Source organism: Vidua macroura, chromosome 9, assembly GCF_024509145.1.
Source record: "Vidua macroura isolate BioBank_ID:100142 chromosome 9, ASM2450914v1, whole genome shotgun sequence".
Classification (NCBI taxonomy): Eukaryota; Metazoa; Chordata; class Aves; order Passeriformes; family Viduidae; genus Vidua; species Vidua macroura.
The window spans coordinates 24,178,378-24,189,698 of NC_071579.1; the positions used below are offsets into that span (position 1 = coordinate 24,178,378).

The following is an 11,321-nucleotide window of genomic DNA, read 5'->3' on the forward strand; positions in this document are numbered from 1 at the left end:
GTGCAGGGCAGGCTGTCTGCTGTGGCACGCTGCTCAATGCAGGCTTCAAACTGCAAGGGGGTGGATTTAGGTGAGATGTAAGAAATTCTTTCCTTGGGGGTGGTGAGGCCCTGGCACAGGTTGCCCAGAGAAGCTGTGGATGTCTCATTCCTGGCAGTGTTCAAGACCCGAGTGGGTGGGGCTGGCCGGCTGAAGAGCTGGACAAAGAGCCTCATCTGAGCTACCTGTTCTAGTGGAAGGTGATTGGAAGGAGATATCTCTAAGGGCCCTTCCAACACAAACTGTTCTGCAATTCCATGATTTCTCCTTCATGCTGTGCAGGGTGCCAGCAGCCCTGTGGGAAGTGGGCCAGCTCCATCCCTGCTTGCCAGAGTCTGCATGGAGGCTCAGCTTTCCCTTCTGACTGCTGGTCTGTGCTAGGGAAAATGCTAGATTTCATCCTCAGGGAAGTGAGAACAGAGGGGAAAATCCCTGTTCCTACAGCACTCCAAGTAGTAGTCTGAGCATCTCAGACAGAACCAGTGCCTGTGCCCCAGTTTCCCCATTTGTAAGAGAAAGTTCACGTTCTTGTATTTCCCTGGGGTGATTAAAATCCACCCCAACCCCACACAAACACAGACTTGAAATAACAGACATAACTCAGATAATAAAAAGTACTGTGTTAGGACAATGATTGGAAGAGCTCCACCACATCAGAGCTCGCCTTGCTTTCCCCTCGCTCCTAAATCCAGCAGCCAGCCCAGCCACCACTGCATCCTCACTGAGGGGAACAAGAGTCCTGTGGGCCACACCAAAGGACGGCCCACGCTGCCGTTAGCTGGGATCCTGCTCCAGCTGAGCACCCGGGGCTCAGAAGAAACTGTTCTTCTTCAGGCTGAGGGTCTCCACCTCCTTCATGAAGCGCAGGCACAGCTCCTCCTGCCACGGCAAGGCCACGCACTGCACGGCCACGGGCATCCCCACACTGCCGCGAAAAGCCTGCGGCACAGAGAGAGGGAGAGGACTGGGGATATCCAGAGGAAGGGAAGGGGGAGCTCGTGCCCCTGGAGAACCTGGCACCGCTCACCTTCGCCAGGGTCCGGTCCCACCAGTCCTGATAGTATCCCTTGTAGCCCTTCAGCTGCTCCTCGTCCTCATCCGTCACCAGCGTGACAGGGACAACGCCAGCAGGGAAGTCCAAGGCGTTGTAGAGCATGGTGTAGCTGACTGCCACTGGGGGAGAGGGGGAGCTTGCAGTGCCAGCCTGCACAGGGAAAGCCTTCACCCCTCTGTGGATGCAGGATTCCAGCTAATGGGGCACTCGTACTGGGAGCTCAGGGGCTGAGGGATGGAAATCGCCCTTTGGCTCCCACTGCACCGGGGGGTTGTTCAGGTGCACCCCGTGGGCTGGCCCGCAGCTGTCCCAAGAGCTGAGCTCTTCCTGCTGCTGGCAGCACCCTGGGGATGTGAGGGAAGCAGGAAGAATGCTCATGGACACTGGCACAGCGCACAGCAAAGGTCCCCTGTCAGTGCCCTACCTGAGAGCTTGGCAGGGTAGCCAATGCCGAGAGCCGGGCCCAGCATGGGGCACAGCATGACATCCAGATTCAGCTTCTTCCACTGCGAAATGAACTGGTGGCAAAAGTCCTGAGGAGGAAATGTGTTGGTGGTCAGTGGGGTGGATTACTGTCCCACAGCTGCTGGCTGAGGCTGTCCTTGGGCACTCAGCTGGACTCTTGGCTCTTCTCTGGGAGCAGCAAACAGGCTACGTCAGGCCTGATCCTGATGTAAAATCCAGCAATGCTTTGCTGCCTGGACAATATTCCTCCCAGCTTGCAAAGCACCCTCTCCCTGGTAAACTGGAGGTGGGCAAAGACTGACTGCACAGGCACGTGGTGACTTGACTCATGGGTTTTTGTTTTTGGAAAACCAGAAAGGAAATAAAGGCAAGTCTGATGACCTACATTTTTATATGCATGTGTCAAAAATTCAGGTGTGATTTGGCATCATGAACTTGTCTGTGTGTTTAAATGTGCTGAGAACTTGCACATCCAAGTGAGATCTGTTGAGGAATGACGTGTTCCCTCCTTACATCTCCAGACACCTGATCATCTCCTATCCTTGGTGAGTGCTGAATCTGCCTCTTCCCAAAGAGAAATCAAACAAAAACCATTTAACCCCAAACTGTAATACTTTACCTCGATTTCATGATGAAGGCTCCAGACTTCATCCACTGTGCTGTAAAAGGAAACAAACCCAATGAAAGGCTTCTTTCACACCTTCTTTCTGCCTTATGGCATCCCTACCTCTTGGGATGATGGATGCATTAACCAGGGCTGAAGCCAACACCATATTTCATTCCCACAAGCTTCATCTTCTTCCTAAGCAAAAGGCTATGACCCTGCTCTCGTTCCCACTCTCAATTTCCAAACAGTTTTCCACACCCAGCAGGGTTATGGTGTTGACACAAATTGCTCTGTTTGCTCCCACCCTTGCATTTTCTGCCTTGCATTCTCTCAGACACATGCAGCTGCAGCAGCATCAATAATGTAGCAAACACTGCTGCAAAACAAATCTTCACACATTTGCTCAGGCTCAGATTTACTCACTTTTCTTTCATACTTCTTATGATACTTGAAAATCGAGGCACCTAAGCAGGAGAAAGTGAAAAAAAAAATGAATCCCAGCTGTGTCCTCTGAGACAGCTCAGTCACAAACAGAAGCTGTTTCCTCAGTGTTCAGGCCGGACTTGTGGATTTTCCCCAAAGTGGGGAGAAAAGGAACAGAAATAGCATCACTCCAGTTTGGAGATGTGTCTGACCACAGCCAGGTAACAATGCCCAGAGACTTCTTTATGAGAAAACCTTACTGCAAAGGGAGACAAGTTACTCACATACAGCTTAACTCTGTCTACACTAGAAAGAAATGGACCTTACGAAAGGTTTGGAAATCCAGGAGAGGAGAGTTTTCAGCCAGTGTGGTGCCTTTGCCAGCCAGAAGAACAGCCCCATGCCGCCTTTCTCCATCTCCCCTTTGCTGAAAGGGAGAGGGGGGGTTTAGCTGAGCAGTGGTAGGAAGCAATCACAGCAGATCAGCTTTTCCCAGGCCAACCCCTCTGAACAGCGTATCTAAGTGACAAAAGGAGGTTTGCTGTATTCTGCTGGGCAACACTTGATTCTCACAGCATTTACAGGATATCAACTCCCAGACTCCTTCCAAGGCTGGTAACAATCCCAAAGAGAACCAAGGTACAGCTGAATCACTCAATGTTAAGCCCCTCCTGGTGCCTACCAGCCACTACCTCCATCCACTATATCTGCTACCTGTATCCCAAGCCCAGCCAGACCCTAGGGAGGATTTTTATAGACAGGCACCAATCCCACCAAACCATTCCAGGCCACACTTACAATTTCCTGACAAAGGAGCTGCCTCCATCTGCGAACATTCCCCTGACGCAGTAGTTAAAGATCACGTAGTCCACATTTGTGAGTTCAAAGGGCACCAGCTGGAGGGACAATGGAGGAGGGTATCAGTGGCACAGGCACTGTTTGGGAGACGCCACTGAGGGCTTGAAGCGGGCTGAGGATTTCCTGACAAGCCCACAGGAAAACCTCCATCCTTCCCTGAAAACAATGTTTTCCCTTTGAGCAACAACTGCTGAGTCAAAAGACACGGGATGGGCTTGTCCCCCTGTCCACGCAGCCCCTACCGTGTGGCCAGCCTCCTCCAAGAGCTGCTTGGTCTCGCGGACGGCGCGTCTCATGGCCGGGCTGGGCATGGTGAAGAAATCGGTCTCATAGTAGCCTATGCGGAGGGGCTTTGTGCTGGAATACACCTGCAGGGAGAGGGAGATGCTGGCTGGAAGGCTGCCAGGGGAGCCAGCAGCACACCCACGCCACGGGGCGAGTTTGGAAAGCAGCACTTGGCTCTGCCCAGCTGCCCACCCGTGGGTCAGGTGTTTTCAGGCTGCAGCTCTCCCCAGAGATCTCTGGCCCCTTGGAGGCTCTGTACCTCTTCATTGAAGGGGAGGGGTGGCACTGTGCTGTCCAGGCTGAACATGTCCTCGCACAGGAGCGCCCGCAGGCACAGCGCCAGGCTCTCCACGTCTTTTGCCAGTGGTCCCACTGCTGCAGCCACTGGAAGAGACCACAAGAGAGCATTCACGGCTGAGGGTCTTTCAAGGGCATGTTCTGCACAACCAGGACCTCTTGGCATTGTTTTGTCTTAGTGTAGTGTTGACAAGAGTTCCTCTTTAAGAATTGGGCAGGGGATGCCCACAGGTGACTTCCCACCCACAGGTCCATCATTATGGACTGAGTTGCCATCCATTAATGTGCACCCTGACATCTCCATTTCATGACTTAAAAAAAAAAGAAAGAAAAAGCTTTGTCAATCACAACATGAGGACAACATCAGACACTCCCTTTGGCTGCTAATCCCACCCTCACGAAGTAGTGACAGACAAGGCCACACCCTGTGGGTAACAGGTTGCATTGTGGTTTATGCTACACAAACAACTCCTCTCAGCTCATGCAATTAAAAAAAAAATCCCTGAGAGGGAACCTGCTTCTCTCTAAATGTGATGGAGAAAGTGCCCCATAACCAGCTGAGGGTCCTCCTCACCCCTGCCCTGCTGCTGGGGGACGGGCATCAACTCCTACCTGCCTTTTGCCCAACGACTCCAGCCATTACTCCTCTCTTGCTGTAAAGAAAAGAGACACACAAAATACAGCAGCTGAGTAGTTTTCTTTGAAGAAAAAGGCTTTAAGCAGTAGCAAGTATTAATTAAAATTGCAGATGTGAAGATTGGCTGAAGGAAGGGCCAAGAGAAAGCTCAAGAGACAAAGTCTAAGCCTGAGTGGTTTAGGCCATGCCAGTGAGGAAGAACCATCCCCTCAGCATGCAGATGAAGAGGCTTCCCCACCTCCATTCTGGGGCAACCAATGTTTCCCTCCATACAGGCTTCAGATATTGCCCAGGCAGGAGGGACAAACGAGCTCTTCCCAGTTCTTCCCAAGTTTCCCTTGCCCACAGGAGTAGGAGCATCCCAGCACAGTGGTTGGTAGAGTGGGTGTCACCCAGAGACGTCGCTGCATTTCTCACAGTACCTGAGCCTCTTCCCTGTGGGTTTGATTGCACAGATCCCACAGAAGGCAGCAGGAAAACGCAGGCTCCCTCCTACATCTGTCCCAATGCCCAAGATGGACCCACCGCCTCCTACAAGTGCTCCCTCTCCACCAGAGGAGCCTCCGGGGGTTCTGGTGTACAGCAGAGGGTTGCGGGTCTGACCAAAGATTAAGTTCTTGCAGTCATAGCTGAAGAGAGAGAGACATATTGCAAATGAGGAATTCAGGTATCTGCTGCTGTGGAGCCCAGTCACCACTAAGAGACCTTGAGAAGGCAATCAGGTAATTCACTAGTTGTTACACTGACATAGTTTACTGTGGTCATGAAGACCATGAGCCTTTTCCTGGTGATCCCAGGACCTGAATTCACTGACAGATTATTTCACTGACATTAAACCTATCCCAGAGAGAACCTCTGTCAGCACAAATACATCAACCCTCCTGGGAAGTCTTCCTGTTCAGGTAGCCAGTGCCACAGGTCACCCAAAGCTGAGCCCCTGCTTGAGCACAGGCCAAATGCCAACTGCAGAGATATCTGACACTGGACTTCCCCAGAAAGTGGTGCAAAGTCTGATAATCCCTGGGGCAACATCTTTGTGTGGCTTTTTTGAACTGTGGCCAGCCATTACCACATCACCTTAAGGAAGGCATTTCACAGGGTTTGGGCAATGGTCACCCACAGAGGAGCTTTGTCAGAGCTCACTTGGCAGGACACAGGGACACTAAAAGGCTGTCGGTCCAGCAGAGCACACCTGAGCACACCACATATCAATGACACCAAGGGTAGTCTTGCCAGATAGAGTAGGAGGTTTGGGAGCAGAATAATTTAAGGCCTTTAGCTTAACTGGCTTCCCCTTCCATGAATATGTGTTTGCATTTTAGAGTTAATAGGGTCATCTCTGAGAGGTTACTTTTAAAAAAGATAAAAACAGTTTCTCTCCTCTCTTCCTCCTCTTCTGCTTCTTGATTTCATGTGGAACTAGAGATAATTTTTATCCTCGGTGTAAATGTGTTTACTTTTTAAAGTGAAATTTATAGACACAAAGAATGGAGACCAGGTGTTGTTATATAAAAAGAAGTGGGAAATGAGAATGAGACCAGATAGAAATCCTCCCCTGAGAGGAGGAACAGAGCACTGCTGCTATGCTGAGGGAAGGGAGCACCCACCTACCTGATGAGGGACTGGGGGACATTGGTTTTGACAAATGGAATTGCCCCCTGTCTCTTGAGCACCTGCACGACCACGCTGTCCTCTGCTGCGGGTTTATTGAGGTTTTTTATGAACCCCAACGTGGAATCATGACCCTGGGAACAGAGGACAATAAGGTTTCCAGCTGGAGGACTGCAATTCTCCCTGCCCCATACTTTTATCCACACGTTTAAGTGCATAAATGCACCTCCAGCAACTCACCCATCACACACACATTTAAAGGTGTGTTGATGGCAAATCTGACCACACTTCTCTGGCTCACATGGGAGACAGGAGCAAAGCCCCTCTCCTGTCCAGGCAACCCATTCCACATCAGTCTATGACAAAGTCAAGCCAGGTGCTGAAGTCAAAGCTCCCCTCTCCCCAAACTTGAACCCACAGGGATTTCAGGATACAATGTGGAATTGTGCTGGAGGTACCTGGCAGTCGATGGAGTCTTTGATGCTGACAGGCACGCCATAGAGCAGACCTTGCTTCTCCATCAGCTTGGCTTTGCGGAGCTGGGTCTCGCTTTCCTGCAGAAACTCTGTGATGCAGTTGGTTTCTGTGGCAATTTGGAGGGCCTTGGGGAAAGCAGGACAAGCCCACACGTGAGTCACAGCCCATGGCACTGCACAGTGACCACTGTTCTGCAAAGGACACCCGCCTCTTCCTCCTCCCCATCTTCACAGGTGGTATCAGGGCAGCTCTTCCTGCTACTTTTCAAGCCAAACTCCAAGATGGACACAGTGGGGCCATAGTACCAGCTTGTGTGTGCTAAAGGGAGGCACTTAGCTCAGATGAATACCACAGACTGCTCTCTTGTTTGAGCTTCTGGGGTGGCACAAATGATAGTCCCTAAGAGGGAACCCAGGAAGTGATCATAACATTAGGGCAAAAGTAGAGAATGAACATGAAAACTGACTTTTTGAGGTTTAACAACCCATTTGGAGATGGAGGGGAGACAACAGCAGCACACTGTCATTTCCCTACAGGTACACCTGCCCTAGGGAAGGTGTGGGCTCTCCCAGGAAGGCATGGGCTCTGCAGGTGCTGTTTGCTGCTCCTTTTTCCTCCAAACCAAGCTGAGAGCTATGGCAGCCAGATATCCAGCTCTCTAACCACTCACAGAAAGCCACTAACTAGTGAGCAGTGTCAGCTCAGCAGCATTTGAGCCAGGTTTGAACCTTGTGTTGTGCTCCTCCCAAAAACAGCCATCCCCACCATGGGTGAGATGTGCCCTGCTGCCCTTGCTCCTCACCTTGCCCACGTAGGCATAGAAGACGTGGTCCAGAGGCAGGGAGCCATCTCGGAGCTTCTTGGAGAGCTCTGGCAGAGGCAGAGAGAGGACGGAGACCACCTTCACGGAAGGATGCTACGGGAAAGGTTGAACAGGCAATGTCACACTTCTACTTCAGCTGATGGGTTCCTCCTTTCTCCTCGGTCCCCTCTGTAACTCACCCAAAAAATATCTGCCATTTAGTCACTGAAGGTGGTATCTGCCTCAAGACCACATCCTGCTCTACCTGACATCTGTGGGCATGGTGTGAAACCCTCAGGGCCAATATTAGCCCTGCCTTTCTCAGTCTTTCTTCCTATTCAGACCAGTCACACCAAAGACCTACTAATTAAAATAAAGCCATTCACACGGCCTTGTTCAGACAGGTCACGGCCAGGCCTGGGGGAGCAGCTTAGTGCAACACTCTTGCTGAATTACAGTGGGAGTTGGCGTCATGGTTATACAAATGGTTCCATCAAGGAATGAAGCCAGAACCAGAGCCAGTTCTTCTCCTGGCACTGTAAGATATTTGCACATGGAAGTGCAAAAACCAGGGAGCCCCATGGCTGGTAATTTTTGGATCAGCAGAAGTTTCTTCACCACTTACCAAACATCATGAAAAATGTATCAAACCTCACGCGTCTGAGCTGAACTCTGAACCTGAGTGACTTTGCTCCAGCCCGAGGCCGGGCTGCCTGCCGGCACCGCGGGGCACCATCGCATCCCTGCCCTACCCCTGCAGCTGCGGCTGCACTTTGGCCTCTGCTGATAACACATCCCCCGTCGCCTCTTCCTGCTGCCTCCTCAACCAGCCTGAGCTTCCCGCCACGGCGACGGGGAGCTTTCAGACAGGGATTTTCCCCTCCTCGCTGCCCGTGACTGTTATCGGGATAACGGCAGCGGGGTTATCTCCCGCTGCCCCACACAGCGTTTCCTCCCCATCCCTGCGACAGCGGCGATCGCTGCGAGGCTGAGGGCTACACACACATTGACTTAGAAAGGGAAAGTAACAACACTAAATCCCCGTGGGTCCTTATAAGGAGCCGGGAGAGCACCTGACAGGCGGGCGAGCAGCCGCCCCTCGCAGGCTAGGCGATGGGGAGGGGGCCCAGGTGAGGAGCCCCCCCGGGGGATGGAGCGGGGGCCGCGGCTGCCGGCGCTCACCTGCTCCCGAAAGCGCTGCGCCGCCGCCTCCATCCGCACCAGGCTGAGCTCCTGCCGCTCCTGCGCCTCCGCCACCTTCCTCCAGAGCGCCCGGCGCCGCCGCCATCGCAGCAGCAGCAGCAGCAGGACCGAGCCGCCGAGCAGGGCGGGCACTGGCACCCGCATGGCGCGGCTGCGGTACCGGCACCGGCACCGGCGGTAGCGGCAGCGGCACCCCGAGCCACCGCGCCCCGCTCCGCCCCGCCCGGCCCGGCCGGCCAAGGGCACCCGCCCGTGGGAGAGCGAGCCAAAACCTGGGCGGGATTCCGAGCCGGACAGGGGTTTAACCAGTTTGCTGCCGTGCGAGCGCAGCGCGGGCAGGGAGGGGGAGGTTCGGGAGCAGGAAAAGCTGCTGGATGACAGCTCGCTCCTCCCTGTGCTGGGTGGTCTCTATCTTATAAGGTTTATGGGTTTTTCCGTTCGCCCGGGAAGGCTTTGGTCTCGCCGTAATTTTTCAGCCCCTCTTGGCTTGGAGAATCAAGGCAGCACGGAAGGGAGTCCCAAAGGTACCCGACTCTTGTGCATTTCCTGGAGCCAAGCGGCTGTGTGGGGAAAAAGAAACAGTAAATGTCGCAGGCTGTGCCCAGCGGAGTTCACTTGTCCCTGGCCGAGCACGGGTGTGCCTGTGCTGTGCAAAGTGCCGCAGCTTCGAACAGCGCTATCTGGCATCCCTGCTTTCTGCGGCCTTGCACTCCGTGTTGAGGGAAACTCCAAAAGAATTTCTTCATTGCCAGCCCCACAAGGGGTCTGTCCTTAAAAAAAAACCCTCCGTGACTTACAGAAGTCTGTCAGAAAATATTTCAAGCTATCCGGTTTAGACACTGCCCGTAGGATTGTGAAAAAGCTGTTGGGAAGAATCTGGGCTGTATTCTCACTTCCCAGCAGGATGGGCTATTCCCAAGCCACCCCTGAGCAGATGCTGAGCTAGAAAATGTGATGGAGCTAGATGCACCCAGACTCGATTTTCCTGGCATTATTTCTCAGGCTTTATTTCTTTCAGTCTTCAGGATCTCAGGGCTCCTCTGGAACCTGGCACCCTTCGAGGGAGCTGCTGTGCTGTGCATCCACAGTATCCGGGGGTGTGCCAGACATACTCCGTGTCCTGGGATGCTTTGCTGAAGAGTTTTGAAGCCTCAAATGTACTCAGTCCTCATGAACTCCATGTCTTCTTGCTCTGAGAATATGCAGCTGCCTGTTATCTGCATCAAGGAAATCACATGCTGGAACAGCAGTTTTCCCAGCAGATTTTTTTCCTTTAACTTCTTTTTTTTCTTTCCCCCTCCCTGCCCTTTTTCAGATTATGGGGCTCAGAGAGTTACACAAGATTGCAAACTCTCAAGGGCACTGCAGTTGGCTCACAAGAGAGAAGTGGGTTGGCAGGAGTGCCCTTCCCATGAATCAGGAGGATGTAATCAGGTCAAAGCTGGCAGAGCACATGATGCCTGTGATCCCAATCTCCCCTTTCCTTCTTTCTCACTCTGGAGGCTCCACTCTCCTGCAGTGATCTCACCCCATAGCAGCACAATGCCAAAACGGGGCTGTTCCCTGGCAGGTTGTAAAACCATGTCCACTGAGGTATTTCAACATGAAAACAAGAAAGATGGGCGACTTTGGAGAAACAGAAATAAAAACTAGTTCTTGTGGAAGACAAAATTACTTCTCCAGCCTTCTTCCCCCTAATTTAAGTCCTGCTTAAATCTCTCGTGCAAGAACAATTTTCAACTTCTGCAGTTCAGTTTGTGAAAGGGAAGAAAATGAAGTAGGAGAGTTATGCCTGGAGCACCTGCGCCCCCAGGAGCTGCTGCTGGAGACTCTCCTTCTTCCCTTTCCTGGAGAAATGTGTGAAGGCAAATAAGAGGGGTTGAAGCACCAGTCAGGGCAGTGGTAAGGCTTGGGTCTCTGCTGAGGATGACTCAGGGCATGGGAAATCCCAAAATGCAGCAGGTCCAGCTGTGCCCCAGCTGCCAGCAGAGATGGGCCAGTGGAGGACACAGAGCAGAGGACGGGGAGCTCCAGCGTGTGCACATGGTGGCTGGGACTGGCTAAGTGAGGTAAAATGGGTCTGGTCTTGTTCCCCATGGCCTGGGGTGGCAGCCAGCTGCTGGCCTGTGGCCAAGTGACACCCTGATGTCCCTTTGGGACACTGGTGTCTCCTTGCCAGATGAGCACTTTCCTGCTGTTATGTCCATAGGGCTGCCCATATGCTACTGCAAATGGGGCTTGAATCTTGGACTGCTGGAACTGAGGGCTGATCCTACTCCTGCTCCTCGTCCACTGCCTGGCAGGGCTGGAGCCCGTGGCTAAGGGAGGACAAAAAGATCTGCTGGATCTGTGAAGGCTTCTTTTCCCATTGCTCATATACCTCCCTGTGTCCACAGAGTTGTGACTGGGTGGGTGCCACCACACCCCCGAGATGCTGGAACCCTGCAGTTACCAAAGGAAGGGCATAAAGTTGTCATCTTCTGTCTGTGACAAATCACACGGTCAGCCAGACTGGCTGGGGCTGAAGGACCAGCTGGTTCCTGTTCACCTGACACCAGAGCAG

The 11,321-nt window shown here is 52.7% G+C and overlaps 1 protein-coding gene across 1 annotated transcript; it reads right to left on the minus strand.

Annotated features, from left to right (window-relative positions):
* Positions 1 to 639: 639 nt before the first annotated feature.
* LOC128811737 (fatty-acid amide hydrolase 1-like) lies at positions 640 to 9,006 on the minus strand. Its single transcript, XM_053985574.1, has 15 exons — positions 8,738 to 9,006; positions 7,556 to 7,669; positions 6,735 to 6,878; positions 6,277 to 6,410; positions 5,088 to 5,294; positions 4,641 to 4,681; positions 3,991 to 4,115; positions 3,689 to 3,814; positions 3,387 to 3,484; positions 2,916 to 3,015; positions 2,589 to 2,629; positions 2,178 to 2,217; positions 1,518 to 1,626; positions 1,067 to 1,212; positions 640 to 978 (listed from the first exon to the last, which is right to left on the minus strand). Exons 1-15 carry the CDS (start codon positions 8,900 to 8,902, stop codon positions 850 to 852), a joined length of 1,719 nt encoding a protein of 572 aa, XP_053841549.1. The 5' UTR covers positions 8,903 to 9,006; the 3' UTR covers positions 640 to 849.
* Positions 9,007 to 11,321: the final 2,315 nt, after the last annotated feature.

What these genes read in the sequence shown, in the direction of transcription:
- LOC128811737 (XM_053985574.1), bottom strand. Translation starts at nt 8,902, where the DNA reads ATGCGGGTGCCAGTGCCCGCCCTGCTCGGCGGCTCGGTCCTGCTGCTG. An exon ending in CGCAGCGCTTTCGGGAGCAG is followed by an intron (nt 7,670 to 8,737) that starts GTGAGCGCCGGC and finishes CCTTTCCCGTAG; the next exon opens with CATCCTTCCGTGAAGGTGGT. An exon ending in CCTGGATTTCCAAACCTTTC is followed by an intron (nt 2,630 to 2,915) that starts GTAAGGTCCATT and finishes TCTCCTGCTTAG; the next exon opens with GTGCCTCGATTTTCAAGTAT.